Source organism: Atractosteus spatula, chromosome 19 (assembly GCF_055471065.1).
Source record: "Atractosteus spatula isolate fAtrSpa1 chromosome 19, fAtrSpa1.hap1, whole genome shotgun sequence".
Lineage (NCBI taxonomy): Eukaryota > Metazoa > Chordata > Actinopteri > Semionotiformes > Lepisosteidae > Atractosteus > Atractosteus spatula.
Genome location: NC_142724.1, coordinates 14206117 through 14222855, shown reverse-complemented (window position 1 = coordinate 14222855; position 16739 = coordinate 14206117). Strand labels below are relative to the sequence as shown.

The following is a 16739-nucleotide window of genomic DNA, read 5'->3' as shown; positions in this document are numbered from 1 at the left end:
CAGAAAGTTTTTTTTCCTGGCGTGCCGAAGGAGGACACGAGGAGGGGAAGGGTATTGGTGTGACACAACCTTCTGCTGCGCTTCGGTTCGTCATTCAGCTTCAACAAAAGCAGGAAGCCGAAGGATCAATAAGTGAGCAGGACGCACAGGGACAACAGGAAGGTGCCGAGGACATGAACCATTTCTTTAGGACGATGATGACGTAGAAAATATGATTGTATGCTTTGTTCATTTATTTCTACTGCAAATGCAACTGGCAGGAGTATTTCATAATGAGTGCTTTAAGGGAGATTAATTTAAATTTGCCGTGCTCTACTCTTTAAGGATAACCCATTGTTGAATCAGGATATCCTTCTAATGAAGTCAGGGGGCTGAGATCTTGTCTCTTCGAAGCAGGCGTGATGGGCTGAACAGAGGCAGTACTTTGGTGGGGCTGAAACACACAAGTCGGTCCTGGGCAAGGTGACATCGCCTTATTCCAGTTTATCCTGCTAAACCCGAGTCTCACTCGGGGTAAATGGCACTCACAGGGCTGTTAACACCCTGTCGAAAGCTCTTTGATCACAGCGGAAACACAGTTTAACCAACAATAAAACCTCTAATCCACCAGCAAGAGTGTCACGCACTATGTTAATGTGAGAGCAGGGAATGGGCTTATGCGCAGTTTTCAAAACAATTTACGTAATGTGGGATCACTGCTGTTTTTCTACATGCTGGGCAATTTCCTGGAATGCGAAATCTCTTTCTCTTTTTCTTCACTCAGAGCTGAGCAAGAGCTATTCAATTTTTAAATATGAGATTTATTTGAATTATTATTGCAGCTATATCACCCTGCAGCTCACAACTGGCACCCCACTGAAGCTGATCAGGTGTGAGTTTTGGTCAGTACCTGGATGGGAGACCTCCTGGGGAAAACTAAGGTTGCTGCTGGAAGAGGTGTTAGTGGGGCCAGCAGGGGGTGCTCACCCTGTGGTCTGTGTGGGTCCTAATGCCCCAGTGTAGTGACTGGGACACTATACTGTGAAAAGGCACCATCCTTTCGGATGAGACGTAAAACCAAGGTCCTGACTCTCTGCGGTCATTAAAAATCCCAGGGCGTTTCTCAAAAAGAGTAGGGGTGTAACTGGGTGTAACCAATTTCTCATTGGCCTTTATCAATCATGGCATCCTAATAATCCCCATCTCTGAACTGGCTTCATCACTCTGCTCTCCTCCCCTCTGAGAGCTGCTGTGTGGGGAGTATTCTGTTGCACTATGGCTGCCATCACATCATCCAGGTGGGGCTGCACACTGGTGGTGGTGGAGAGGATCCCCATTACCTGTAAAGTGCTTTGAGTGGAGTGTCCAGAAAAGCGCTATATAAGTGTAAGCAATTATTATTATTATCATTATTAATCATAATAATTTCAACGTTTTCTTGCCTTAGACAGGGAATGTGCTTCTGCCATAAATTATGTTCCCTACATTTTAATAATCTGAATGATAATAATATAATTGAATCATCTGAATCCTTATTATTAGAGAATTCGGTATTTGGAGAGCCCTGCGATTGCGCGCTCAGTGACCTCCGCCCCTGAGCGGCTGCTGGGAATCTCACCTCTCGTCTCCCTGTCGGTTTGTCTTCCAGGATTAGCCCCCCCGGATCTGGTCTCCCCGCCGCCGGCACCATGTTCTAAAGGGGACTTGCTGGCGACCATGAAAGGGTTAGGAGCCAACCGCAGCCGCCACCTGTCTGACTCCTGCGACCCGTCGGCCGGCCCCCAGGAGCCCCTGTACCCGCCCGCGCCCGACCCCCGAAGCCCGTACCTGCTCAGCCCTGGCATCGACCCCTATGGCACCATGGACCCTCTTCACTTCCCCCCGCCCACCCCCAGCTCCCTGCCCCCCGACTGCATGCTGCCCCTCAACAACCAGCTCTCCAACAGCAGCACCTTCCCCCGCATCCACTACAACTCCCACTTCGACCCGCCCGACTTGTCCCCCAGCTCGGTGCCCGGCGGGGGCAGCATTGGGGGCATCGGCACGGGCACCACCCTGGGCCCCTCCATGTCCATGGGCATGGGCATGGGCATGGGCCTGGGCCTGGGCATGGGCATGAGCGGAGGCCCGATGATCACCAGCGGCTCCGCCACCATCTCGGCGGGCAGCCGGATGAACCGGCTGCCCCCCAACCTGCTGGACCAGTTCGAGAAACAGCTGCCCATCCACCGGGACGGCTTCAGCACGCTGCAGTTCCACCGCAGTGGCGCCGCCAAGCAGCGCAGCGAGAGCCCCGGCCGCATCCGCTACCTGGTGCACTCCGTGCAGAAGCTCTTCGCCAAGTCCCAGTCGCTGGAGAGCTCCGGCAAGGGCAGCCTCAACGGGCGCTTCGCCAACAGCACGGGGGGCGGCGGTGGCGGCGGCGGCGGGGGGGGCGGGGCGGAGGATGCCAAGCAGAGCCGCCGCAGCAAGAGCAAAGACCGGGCCAAGACGGAGGGCAGCAAGCGCAGGCCCCGCTCCAACATGTCGGGCTTCTGGAGCTCCGACGACAACCTGGACGGGGACTCCGGCAGCTACCGCAACCCCATGGCCCTGATGACCCTGGGCCGCCAGGGTCCCGACGGCCAGGCCTCGTCCAAGTACTTCATGCACGCCTACAACACCATCAGCGAGCACACGCTCAAGGCCTCCAAGAGCAGCAACGACCTCAAGCTTCAGGCCTGCCCGTCGCTTCCAGGCCCTGGGGGTGGGGGTGGGGGTGGGGTAGGAGGGGGAGGAGGGGGAGGAGGGTCTGGCGGGGACAACAAGTTTGTCAAGCGAGGCTCCTGGTCCACCCTCACCCTCAGCCAGGCCAGGCAAGTGTGCCAGAAGGGCTCAGCCACCATCGACAAAGCGCTGCTCAAGTCCAAGTCCTGCCACCAGGACCTGTCCTGCCACTACCTGCAGGTACGAGGGCAAGTGAGTATCCCTGCAGGACACCCGGCCCCCTTTCCCTCCACGGGCCCAGGGTTTACCGACAAACCAGGCAAAACAATCAGGCCGCCTTACTTACAGGAGCGCGGGTCTTTGGGGCTCTCTGAGATCACTAACGTGAAAAGTCAAACAGCGTCGATCGTTTTTTTTGGGGGGGGGGGGTTTCTTAGCTGCAATCTTAATTGACAGGGATGGAAGCTGGAAAAGAAGATGTATCTGGCCATTAATCTGGTTAGAAAAGGCACCTTTAGAAACTATTTAAATTAACGGGAAGCTATTAGATGAGTAAGCTATTAGCGAAGCTGCCACGGAGGAGTTCATCAGATTCTTGATTTTTTTTTTCAGCCTTAATTGCCACGTTAAACTTCAGTATGACAGGGGAAGTCTTTTAGTCATTGTTTGTAATTGAATCCACCCTTAGGCCCGGCTGTGGTATGAAGCAGATTGAGTGTGCTGGCAGCCCAGCGGGGGTGTGGAGTGGAGGTCCTGATGGAACTGTGCTTCCCGCAGATCCCGCTGGGGGAGTGGAACAGCACGCTGTCCCGGGACAGAGGGGGGGGCTCCAGTGAGATCCCCTGCCGGCGCATGCGCAGCGGCAGCTACATCAAGGCCATGGGCGACGAGGACAGCGAGGACTCGGAGGGCAGCCCCAAGCCCTCGCCCAAGACCGCCGCCCGCCGGCAGAGCTACCTGAAGGCCACGCAGCAGTCTCTGAGCGAGCAGCTGCCCCCACGCAAGTAAGCGCCCCCCCCCCCCCCCCCCCCCCCTTCTCGAGACTGCCACCCACTGGAAAGGCTGTGAATCCTCTTCAGGATGTTGGGTTCTTGTCTCAGCCAGAGCAGTAACTCAATTTAGGCCCACCAGCTGTAGTTATATCCTGCTGTACAGATGTGGAACCACAGTTAGACAGGAAGCAGAAACAACCACCTAATGACTGTACCATGAATTCCATTTGGTTCTCAGAAAATGTTACCCCACACTTGCACCCTTCAGAAAACGGCTTGTGCTCTTTAAAGGTTCCTGAAATCGACTGCTACCTGCCCAATAGTTCAAAGGTACTTTCTGGCTGAACATGCATGTAGGGTTTCCAGAAATTCCACAATCCGGTGGGTTCAGAAAATGCTGGTACAATTTCAAAATGTAAACCATTGCACGTTGGCTGAAATTCCCTAAATGGGGAATTTGTTCTAGTATTTTTCTATGGAAATCTTGGTCCTGGGCTTTTTAAAGGAGACGACACTGCGCCGAAGAGCTCTTTTTAAACGATGAGCCCTCTCGATGCCTCTGTGATGAGCTGTACGCAGAACGCGTGAGCCTTTGCCTTCATCAGCTCTAGCTCAAACCCAGGAAGTGCTCACATTGTTAAGGAGAGGAAGTTCATGGTTTTGTTCTCAACCCTGTGGCAATAAACGTGAAATCCGCCCTTTTGTTTTCATCAGGTTCTGCTCCAGGGGTGTGCAGCCTTCCGGATTTTATTCCGCCTGTCCTTTCACGTATCCCGATCCATTAATTTTTGCCTAAATTGGACCAATTTAACCAGTTACGAATTTCAACACACACACTTTCAACCCACACCTGATGGACAACTGACAGTTCAATCATCCTACACTAGGGGGCAGTGCTTTGTCAAGATATTTAACCAGACGGTTCTGTTATTATTTTGGCAATATCCAGAACCTTTCAGTGCTTCTATAATTCATAACATGCACCCGATCCAATCAGATTCCATTGGTGGTCCAGTGCATTTAGCTCTGAATGTTGTTTTAATGAAGAGCGACTGTTATTCCTGAAGGATGATCGTCTTTTAACAGACTCAAGCTGTTCTTGTAATTAAAGAGTCTCACACGCTGAATAAACACAAACGCCACTAGCGGGCTCACTAGGCAGATCTGTAATAAAATTAAGAAAATATTGTCTGTGTCGTTCTGTTCTTTCAGGGGAGAACCAGCAGTGAAAGGCAGTTGATGAACCATCTTCAGTAGGGTTGTTGGGTTGTAGGAATGGTCTGTGATTGCAGTGCCATTAGGATTTAGAGTAAAAGTAAGATTGGTAGCCTCTTTAACGCTCAACCTCCCCCCCCCTACAAACACCCACCTCCCCCCCCAAACCATGTGTCCCTGCAGATCCCGGGGCTGTTCGGTCCTGCAGGGGGACTTTGAGGGGCTGTGGTCTTCTCAGCAGAGCGTGGGCTCGCTGCTTCAGCTCAGCAGGTCAGTGTCTCACGCGGCGGCCTGGAGCTGGCTCCCCTCGGGGGGCCGGGGGGCCGGGGGACCGGAGGGCCGGTCCCCCGCCCAGCACCAGAGCCCTCCCGCACTGCTGACAGCTCTGCGAATTCACCATGTCTGCTGCTGTGTTTCACATCCAGAGACCTGAATCCATGTAGTCCACACGGGGGTCAGAGCAGTTCAGACACCTGGCTCTGATCTCTGGTGTGCCCCCCTTCCTCCCAGTCCAGATCTCCCCCCCCCCCACAGCGTTCCTGCTTTCCTTGTTCTCATGTGCTTTGCATGTAGAGGCAACAGAACACAGTAAAGAAGCAGCAGGCAAACCACAGCTTTGAAAGCTTTTGTCTCCAGTGTGAAATTTACTCCGCTCCTTGTGGTGGCAAATAAAATTCAGATTCTCCATTTTTTAAGGGACATATATTTGCGTTTATTTTCTGTCTGGTTAACCCGCAATGTGTGCGAACTTTGCAGACTCATACGATGGTTTTCTTAACCTCGGGAGAAAATTTCACTCAGTAGGAAAAAGCTTTGAGATTCATGCTGTTAGTGCTTTGACATTTCGAAAGCAGACTTGAAATGCGTCGCAGAACGACTCATAACTCAGTTTGCCGCGTCTAGGAAGGGATGGTCACTCCACGATAATCATGTTACGCTGGTGTGACCAAGTCGATATTTACAGCAACGCAAAATAGGCTAGCAATGCAGTCGGACTTTACCCTACAGAAGGACAATTAGACAGAAAGCAGAAATTATTTTGACTCCTAGTGTTGAGCTCACCTCTCGTAGAAATGTGAAATGGAAAAATAACACCTTGTTTTAGTGATTTGAAATAAGTGTTCTTTGCACAATCAGGCCACGTGCCCTAAAAAATGTCTTTGAATGCGATCCTTATTTCTTTAACAGAGAGACGTGACAGCAGATTACAGAGAATGGCCAAAGGCCAGCTAGACAGGGCCTCTCCACTGCGGGTCTAGGAGCTGGAGAGATGGTTTATTGCACATGGAACCAGCAGAATGGTACCTGCTCCTGCTCCTCTTTCCCAGCGCATAGAGCCGGGATGGAATAAGGAGAGGGCTGTAGTTCTTCGCTCTGACACACTGATCTGACTCTGCTCCTCCTCCTTCAGCTGTCTTCCCTCGCTCCGGGAGCTCTCCAGCAATCGGAGTCTGGATAACCTGGACTGTATCGGGGCTCCCCCGAGCTCCCCCTTTCAGCGCTGGGAGGATGAGGACTTCAGCCCGGACAGCAACACGCTGGGCAAGAACAGCTGCAACAGTCAGGTCAGAAAACACCTCCCTGACACCCGGGGCTCCGTGGAAATGTGAAAATGGGGATTTCCTGTTCGCCTGTAGAGTGAGAGAGCCAGACCAATCCACAGGTTCTGCATTGGTCTCACTCTCTTATCAGAAAGGACAGGGCAGAAGAGCTGTGCTAACACTTTTATGTTGAGCACTTCAGCACTAAAGAACTTCAATATAATAAAATTACTGTTCTCTGCCATCGCCCTCCTAATCAGCACAGAATAATGCTCCTGGCTGCTTAGACCTCACCTTAACAATGACAATGAGCCATTACTGTAGCTCATCACATTGACCAGAGCTGGATATAAACTGAGGAGGAAATATAACTGGACTACCTGAGGGTCTCAGAGGTCTTCGAGGATGACATGGATGTGATGTGTACTGGTGTCAATAATACATGTACATAAATTCAGTGTTTACATTTTATGATTTTTTTGCTCCAGCCGAGTTCTTAATCACAGGCTAATTGATTTCATTTTTCTATCTGGGGTGTTTTTGTAAATTTGCTTCACAAAATCAGCTGTTTGAGGGTGAGAATTGGAATTGGTGTCAAACCTGTATTGAATTCTGTTTCAGAACTGCACTTATTCAGATGTCTTGTCAGAAATGTAACCAACTCGATTTTCACAGAAGGGTAAAATGCTCATTGTGGATGTACGTGATACATGGACATGTGTGAAACAGTATCACTTCCATCGTGGGTGTGTCTGATTTCAGATACACTGATAACAGACAACTATAACTATAACCAAATTGACTTATGCAGAAGGACAGAAAAATGCTCCTTGTGGGTGTATCTGATGCAGTGTCACTCCCAGTGTGGGCGTGTCTGGTACAGTTTCAGTTTCACTCCATGTGTGGGCATGACTGATACATTATCACTCTCAAAGTGGGCGTGCCTGATACAGTATCACTCCAGTGTGGGGGTGCCTGATACAGTGTCACTCCAGTGTGGGCGTGCCTGATACAGTATGTCTCCAGTGTGGGCGTCTGATACAGTTTCACTCCAGTGTGGGTGTGTCTGATACAGTATCACTCTCATTGTGGGCGTGTCTGATACAATTTCACTCCAGTGTGGGCGTGTCTGATACAGTGTCACTCCAGTGTGGGCATGCCTGATACAGTGTCACTCCAGTGTGGGCGTGTCTGATACAGTATCACTCCGGAGTGGGCATGCCTGATACAGTATCACTCCAGAGTGGGCGTGTCTGATACAGTATGACTCCAGTGTGGGCATGCCTGATACAATTTCACTCCAGTGTGGGTGTGTCTGATACAGTGTCACTCCAGTGTGGGCATGCCTGATACAGTTTCACTCCAGTGTGGGCGTGCCTGATACAGTATCACTCCAGAGTGGGCGTGTCTGATACAATATCACTCCAGTGTGGGGGTGCCTGATACAGTGTCACTCCAGTGTGGCCGTGCCTGATACAGTGTCACTCCAGTGTGGGCGTGTCTGATACAGTTTCACTCCGGTGTGGGTGTGTCTGATACAGTATCACTCTCATTGTGGGTGTGTCTGATACAATTTCACTCCAGTGTGGGCGTGTCTGATACAGTGTCACTCCAGTGTGGGTGTGTCTGATACAGTATCACTCTCATTGTGGGTGTGTCTGATACAATTTCACTCCAGTGTGGGCGTGTCTGATACAGTGTCACTCCAGTGTGGGCGTGTCTGATACAGTATCACTCCAGTGTGGGCGTGCCTGATACAGTGTCACTCCAGTGTGGGTGTGTCTGATACAGTATCACTCCAGTGTGGGCGTGCCTGATACGGTATCACTCCGGAGTGGGCATGCCTGATACAGTATCACTCCAGTGTGGGCGTGCCTGATACAGTGTCACTCCAGTGTGGGCATGTCTGATACAGTATCACTCCAGTGTGGGCGTGCCTGATACAGTATCACTCCAGTTTGGGCGTGCCTGATACAGTATCACTCCAGTGCGGGCGTGTCTGATACAGTATCACTCCAGTGTGGATGTGTCTGATACAGTATCACTCTCATTGTGGGCGCCTCTGGTACAGTTAGTTCTGTGACAGTTATAGTTAGTAGTTAGTTGACAGTCAGAAATAATTGGTGAGGAGAGTCTGTTTAATGTCATATACTGTATGCTGAAGTTGTACCCTTGAAGTCAGGCATCCAGGATTGACTGAAGAAACAAGTCAAATAAAAGTATAAATCGGATCAATTAAATCAGCATTTGACACTGGAGATGAAAAAATTTCAGCAGATTCAGTGTTCCTCCAGGACCCCAGATAGGAACCGCTGCTCCGCAGTTTAATACTTAACACATTTCGGGTGAATTTTAAAAGTTCAGCTGGTTTTTAAAAATCTAAATAGGTCTCTACAGAATGTAAGTAATGCTGTCAGTAGCCTCATCCATTGTCACCAATCGTGTTTAAAAACAGGTCAGAGCGAATTATCATCACTTCACTCCAGTCCTGGGAAACAGACAGTGTGACTGCGGAGGGTGAGCCCTCTGGATAACACGATGAGAAACGCAGCCTGGCTAATCAGCTTAAATGAGACAGGCAACTGCCAAGAAATGCTCACCAACATAAGAATAAATAAACAAAATCTGAGGTGTCTGGCTTTATCTAATCCCCAAGGTGCTGCTACAAATCTGTGGCGCTCTATTGAAATGAACCATCAGACTCAAAGACAACCTATATATGAAGCTGAACTCTCAATATTATGTGTGTTTAATCTCCAGTGTTGCCCTTCAATCACTTTTTTTCCAATTGCACAACTTATTTATTCATGAAATAACCAGCAAGATGGGTCCTGGAAGTTTACCTGTCAATCCTGCAGTTTGTTATCACACAATGTGCACGATTTTTGTCCTTTGCCTAGGAACTAAAAATGGATGCTGGAGATAAAAATATAAAACTTTGGGATATCATCCAATTTCTCTAGAGAACAGTACATTCCACAAGCATTTGTCAGTTTGCTGTGGCATAGTGTTCTCTTGTGTCAGATGTCTGATCACAGCCTGGTGCCTTCGTTTGTTTAATTATACCAGCCTATATAGCTGGCCTGAAAAACAAATGCCTGCAAGGGACTAAGCAATCTACACCACAGATCTGCCAGTGTGAGACCCCAAACGTGGGTGTAGTGGTTCCTGCCCATAGTGGCTCTTTACTCCCAGATGGGGTTCATGTCACAATGCGTAGTTTAGGACCCTGTGCAGATGGTATAATCCGGAAGTGACTGGAACAAGACTTCTAGGGAATCGCAGCAGGAGCAGGATGGGAAGACAGACAGGAGGGCGTGGCCCGGGCGAACAAGAATCCAAAAGGGAAAAACAGGGCACAATCCAAAGTCCAGGTAGCCGGGAGGACAAAACAGGGAGCAGATGCATGAAATCAACTAAAACACGAAAGGGCAGGAGAGCCCTTAAGAGGAGGGATTACGATCGTGACAGTTCACGCAAGGATCATCTAAATATTGTACAGTGTAAAGCAAAAAGGAAGTCCAGCTGTACCAAAAGACAGTTTGTTTCTTTAAAAAGAAACAGCCTGTTTTTGTTTTTTTTTAAGGAACAGCCATGAGAAGCAAATTGGCAGTCGCTCGGCTCAGGACAGATTGTTACTCTGCGCTGGCCAAGTGCCGTAAAACTGCCAACCAGTGCTAGGTGGGCATGACTGATTCTGACCTGAATAAGAGAATTTCTGCAAAGACATCACTTTAACACTGCCAGTACCTCCTCCAGGCTTTAGCCAACACAGGACAAATGTCTCGTGCACAAGAATCTTCAGCTTGATGACAGGATTGCCGACAGATAGTGACAAAGGACAGAGGGCTCTAAAATGTCGACTTACACGGTGAGTCTGATGACGGGCCCTGTGACGCTGTTACAGTGCTGCTGGGAGTTTTATATGGCCGATATTCTGATGTTACAGATGGCCCCCTGATTTCTGAAAGGCTTCCGAGACAGGAAATTTGAACTCAAGCCTTCGAGGAAGTGGTGACGTGCTACATTTTTATTCAGCCAGTTCTGACAGCGATGGATGCAGAATTCGAATCCGTTTTCCTGTACCACTGCGAATTAGCACATAGCAAATTTTATTTTCATTTCGATTTACCTGTCAAGTGGCTGTGTGTATAAAGTTCCAGAAGAAAGAAAGGATTCCAAGCTCTTTGTCTCAGCAAATGCTTACCTGATAAAACCCATGGCTGACTTGGTAGAGTTAGGGTCTCTTTAAACAAATGACTGTATCTGCTGCTCAGACTGCGATCAGCTTGCAAAAACAAGGGTTCAATAACGTGCCTGCATTTCGCTGGCATGTTCCTGATACTAATTAAGCCTCAGATGTGCTAGGTCTCTGTCAACCACATCACACAAGATACCACTCCTAACATGCTGGTAGGAGGAAGGCTGTAGACACCAAGTTCTCTTTTTCAGCAAATGGGTGGAATGTGCTGTACTGTATTTTGTAGCACTGTATTTAGTTTGACCCTGTATATAAACCGCAGTTCTCTGAGTGCCCGAGCTGCTTTGCTCAAACAAGTATCAAACGCAGCAAGGGGAAAAGCTGGTCCTCAAACACACAAGCCTCAGACGCAAACGAGAGCTGAAGGAAGTGATATCACCATGACTAGCTCATTATACTCATTCTGCCATATATCGGTAACCCAATCAATCAATGTGGGTGAAGAAATGCTCATGGTACTGTACATTTCAGTACACTCCGGCAACAATGTCACCGCCTCGACTATAAAAAGCTCTGAGCTGTTGTTTTCTGGCACCCATCACCCAATGAACACAGCACACAGCCCCTGAGATCAGGGGAAAGGGCTGATTATTCAGCTGGGCTGTGACACCACAGTGACAGTTTCTCAAAGACTCCCAGCTGTTCCCTCCATCTCGCTGCGCTTTCTGTGTTGGAGTTGAGAGTGGCGAAAAGTGTCATGTTTGTTAGCGCCGAGAGCTGTAAGCACACAAAGCAAATGAACTGACCTAGTAAATCTCAGGGCTTTGCTGGGTCTCTCACTTATCTTTCTAGACTCAGCATCTAGCCTACTTCCCTGCTCAGTATGCAGCTGCTTCACAGATTTGTGTAAATAAAAATCACCCATCCTTAAGCCATTTACCTCCTGCGCTACTGCTTACAGCTGATGATAATGAAGACATCAAGAGCACAGGGATATACAGTAAGAAAGGTGACAGATGAGAGAAGATTTGACCCATCTTGCCCATTTGGCTACTAATAGAGAGTTTATCCACAGACCTCACCAGGTGTGGATTCCAATAAGTACAAATGAATCGGTCATTTAGATTGTTCATTCCAGAGGTCAAGAGCTTTGTGGAATGTATTGCCGTCGATTTTTGCTAATAAATACTCTGTCAAATAAATGCTTATGTACCGGTTCTTGGGGTCTCCACCCTTGCCGCTCCTGCCCTGCCAGTTTGTCCCTCACTGCCTGGGTGCGAACCCGGGTCTCCGGCGTCACGCAAGAGGGAACTTGCCGGCTGAGCTAAAGGAGACCTCCCCCAGCCCTGGCGGCTGAGATCCCTGTTATACGCAGGGGTATATTCGTTACATGTTGTGTCCTTTTGGTCCCCATCTCCCAGTTCAAACTGAGGAACATTCACAGACATTAGGAACTCTCTTGCCGAGTGTGTTGGCCCTTTGCAAGGGAACAGCACAGCACACGGACAGGTATTCCGTACGGTTTGGAAATACTCGCAGCCCTTTCCAATCTCGATCTCAGTATCGACTTCAGTCGAGTTGGTATAAGGGTAGTGATATGCGGGATCTAACTGCATATTCCAGTTTTCCGATAGGACTGAGATCTGGGAAGCTACCCATGCATTGAATGCCATGGATGCTGTCTATATAGTGGACTAGGGGTCCCTACTATTTTGGCCTGTGACTGCAGTTGTCCAGCTTCTCTTTGTCAGTTCCTTGTAAGATTTCAAACTCCTGAAACAAAATCGAATTAAGTCTTTTTGTTCCTGTTCTTGTTCCTTCTTGTGCCAGTGTGCTTAAGGCATGCTGCACACATGGGACCTGTGTGCTGAAGGTGCTGCCCATATGTTGTCTACATGTTGCTCATGTGTTGCCTTGGTATTGAGCACATGTGGCCCATGAGTTGCCCGTGTGTTGCTCACGTGTTCCCTATGTGTTGCTCACATGTGGCCCATGAGTTTCCCATGTGTTGCTCACGTGTTGCCTATGTGTTGCCCATGAGTTGCCCAAATGTTGCTCATGTGTTCCAGGCACGGGAGCTGGAGGGCAGCCGTCAGTACGAGGAGACGAGTGAATCGGTGTTCAGCGAGGCCGACTCCCAAGCAGTGGAGGCGTTGGACCTGCCCCTGCCCACCTGCTTTCGATCGCGGAGCCACAGCTACCTGCGCGCCATCCAGGCCGGCTGCTCGCAGGACGAGGACACCGCCTCTGTGGGCTCCGAGTCGCCCCCGCCCTCTGCCACCACCGTGCGCACCTACAGCATCAGCACCAGTGAGTGGGAAGGCTGGGGGCAAGTAACAGGGGTTACTTTCAGAAATGCTCACTACAGTTAATAGCTGGAATAGTGCCTTTGTAACCAGGTGATGAGGTGTGGGGCACCGGGGTCAGGAATAGCGCCAGGAATAGACTCTCGCTACCAGCCAGCTGTACGCCTGACTTGTACATATCTCTGGTAACCCTCCCATGTTTTTTTCTCATTTTTTAGGTAAGACCCGTAGACCCAAAGTAATGAGGCTTTTTTGAAAAAAAGGTCTGTAGTTGTATGTTTACCGATGTCAGTGTTTCAGTTTAAAGTTTTACGGGTTTGTGTTTGTTTTAAGGGTATCAGGAGTGTATATCTGGGGCTGCTGCAGATGGTCAGAGACGAAATACAGAACTTCGTTAGCTAATTGTGTTAAGTCGATTGGTGAAAAGTGACTGTGTGTGTTGTGAGTTGAGGGTATTGTAATAGTAATATCAGAAATGATTATGTTTTGTCATGTTTAAATGTGTAATGTTACAGTACATGTTTTAAACAAGGGAAAATGACATGTAAGAGAGTTTGAGTGAGACCCTCACTACCAGCCTGCTGTACGCCTGACTTGTACATATCTCTGGTTACACATGGAAATATATATAGTGTAACGTGGCAAGGTCTTTCTGGTTAAAACATGATAGGAAGTACAGTAACATGGTAAGGCTAATGAAAATTCAAATTGTTGGGATTTGACGGTTTGTATCATAACTGGATGCAAAACACCCAAGAATTCTTAGGAGCAAACACCCTTGTTATAAGGGGATGCTGTCCTGATAGCTGTTCTTTAGGAACTGAGTAGGCTCTGTACAAAGAGTCATTTCGGACAGTTGAGGGCCTAATTCAGCTATCAAGTCTTGCAGGTGTGCTGGGATGGAATTGCAGATCTGTGCTTTGAGCTGGTGGCTGCCCTGAATGTTGGGTCAAGCTGTTGCAGGTTTACTGCTGGATTAGCGTGGTTTATTGGCAATAATTAAATCATGTCTGTTTTGATGTTATTTGCTCATTTTTGTTGTTTAAAATCAGGAAAAGGACATTAGTTTCTTCTTGCACTAAAAACAACCCCTTTTTTTTATTGGATACTATGCCCAGTATTGAATCCATTCTGGAAGGCAGAGCAGTCTTCATGAAGATGTAACTGATGGGAAAAGACATTTACTTCCTTTTATCCCTTCATTAGCTTTAGGGCATATTACTAAAATGATTCATTCTCTACTGTAATGAGATCAAAGGCAAGATGAATCGCAGAGCTGTAATCCAAATCTGTGGGAATGGACTCTAATGGGTGTTACGCCAAAGTCACAAAAGGGCGTTTGATCTTATGCAAAGGAAATGGAAACACACAATTGCAATATTGGAGTAATAACAATGGGTTTTAGTTTGAGACTCTGGGATGTGAACAGACAGAAGCAATGGTTTTCACTCAGAAAAAAAAGATGTACAGACTTGGAGGTTTTTGTAGAGTTAGATGAAGCGACAAGTGTTGGATGACCTGACAATTGAATATAACTCATCCTCTTCTTTCTTAGCACAATTCCAGTTGAGTGACTATTATGAGATACTATAGATGAGATATGGCCAGCAGCCATATCACTCTGCAACTCACAACTGGCAAACCACTGCCTGGTCAGTACCTGGATGGGAGACCTCCTGGGAAAAACTAAGGCTGCTGCTGGAAGAGGTGTTAGTGGGGCCAGCAGGGGGTGCTCACCCTGCAGTCCATGTGGGTCCTAATGCCCCAGTACAGTGTTGGGGACACTATACTGTAAACAAGCGCCGTCCTTCGGATGAGATGTAAAACCGAAGTCCTGACTCACTGTGGTCATTAAAAATCCCAGGGCGCTTCTCGAAAAGAGTAGGGGTGTAACCCCGGCATCCTGGCCAAATTTCCCATTGGCCCTTACCAATCATGGCCTCCTAATAAACCCCATCTATGAATTGGCTTCAATACTCTACTCTCCTCCCCACTAATAGCTGATGTGCGGTGAGCGTTCTGGTTGCCGTCGCATCATCCAGGTTGGGGCTGCACATTGGTGGTGGTGGAGGGGAGTCCCCATTACCTGTAAAGCGCTTTGAGTGGAGTGTCCAGAAAAGTGCTATATAAGTGTAAGCAATTATTATTATTATTATTTTGAAGAGCCCCAGCCAATCTGGGAGGGCCTTAAAGCATAAACACATGCCCTGTATTCTCATTTTATTACTATAAACAGGAAGGCAAAGATGGTTAACAGAGCCTGATAAACCTAAGTCAGAAGGCTCTCAGAATGCATTCTATTCCCACAAAATCCCTCCGCAATGCCCCCACGAGAGAATTTCTAACCTCACTGGAGGATGGGGGTCTCCTACCTGTGGTCTCCATGAGGGAGCTGCTGCAGGGTTGAGCAGCTGGCTGATATTTTCAGGCTCTGCAGCTTCTGCTCTGCCTAAAGCGCTCTGACAGGCTCCCACTCACACAGAGACTGACCCATATTCTACAGCAGAGGCAGATAAGCGGTAGATGGGACGCACACACACATACGCCTCTGGGTCATTAAACTCTGCTTGGCAGGGTAGGCTCCACAGCAGGCCAGGCCACCCCTAGCTAATTAATATTTAAAGCTGGGATCATGTACTGCATGTGGACCGTCAGAGCTGTGCTTTAAAATAACCAGTCCACTCCGTGAGAGAGCTGTCTCGCTCTTCAGGTGTGGAACCTGTTGCCAGCTGGGGAAAACCCCAGGAGAGCTGACGTTAGACAATCTAAAAAAAAAAGTGCTGAATCTCTTTTATGTCCGAAAGAGATCCTGGGAGTATTGCGAGCATTTTTTTGTGTGTTTCTTCAAAACATAAACAGATTGATCTTCCTAGTTGTCAACCTATGGGCAAGCTGCCCACTAAATTAATTAACTACGGGGCGGGCAACTTGCCCGAAGAGAACAGCAGACCAAAGTCTTACTCAGAGCTTTCAGGAATGAAAGCCGAACTTTGGTGGGCTAAAAAAGAAGAACTGGAGTAGAAGATTTAGAAACTTATGTGCATCAATGGCAGATATTTCTACGTGCCCCAAGTTTCATATTGGGTTCTGCTGAGCACGAACGATATGACAGGAAATTAGAAAGAAAAAACACAATGTGCGGTACCTCAACACCGTACCTCAACATACCCGTGAGCTCAACATCCAAAAAGTTGTGTTGTTTCTTTCTACTTTTCAGTGCAGAAATAATCTCTACCTATTTCTTTGCAGCCTGCACACACAGACATAGCTCCCTGCTCCAAAACTGTGGCATTTGTCTTTGCTGCAAGTGTCCAGCTGTGAACAGAACACACAAACATCAAGACAATGTTTATAGATAATTTGTAAAGAATGTAATTCCATTGTCATCGAGAAATGTTAAAACTGAGAGATTATGATCTAATTTAGATGTGGCTAAAGGCCTTTTGTGTTATAAATAGAACAATTAAAGGGAGAAATGCTTTAGAAAGAAGGCTATGAGATTCCTCATTTATCTGGACAACTATTTGAGGTGGTGGGGGGAAGACCTGCTTTGTGCACAACTCCAGCTCAGGGTTGTTCAAATTGAAGCTTTTCTTACCAGAAAGAGTGTATCTGGAAAGGCGAGAAATGAAGTTTCATATGGACTCCAGTGTAGAGACTGACAGAATCTGCAGCTGCCCTATGTAATGGTGTAATCTTTAATAGATGGACAATTTTTTATTGTTTCCAAATAAATGTGCACAGAGCTTCATCAAGTAGACAGGTGGTACTGGAATTATTTAAGTTTTCAGAGGACAAA

At 48.1% G+C, this 16739-nt stretch overlaps 1 protein-coding gene across 1 annotated transcript in view; it reads left to right on the top strand.

The window, feature by feature from the left end:
• The first annotated feature begins 1695 nt into the window (after nt 1-1695).
• The window catches only part of LOC148818140 (disks large-associated protein 4-like), a 64195-nt gene continuing 49151 nt past the window's right edge, over nt 1696-16739 (top strand). The window contains exons 1-5 of the mRNA XM_088937737.1: nt 1696-2937; nt 3463-3689; nt 5076-5162; nt 6304-6457; nt 12704-12944. Coding sequence (XP_088793863.1) covers nt 1696-2937; nt 3463-3689; nt 5076-5162; nt 6304-6457; nt 12704-12944 — 1951 coding nt within the window. The remainder of the gene's footprint in view (nt 2938-3462; nt 3690-5075; nt 5163-6303; nt 6458-12703; nt 12945-16739) is intronic.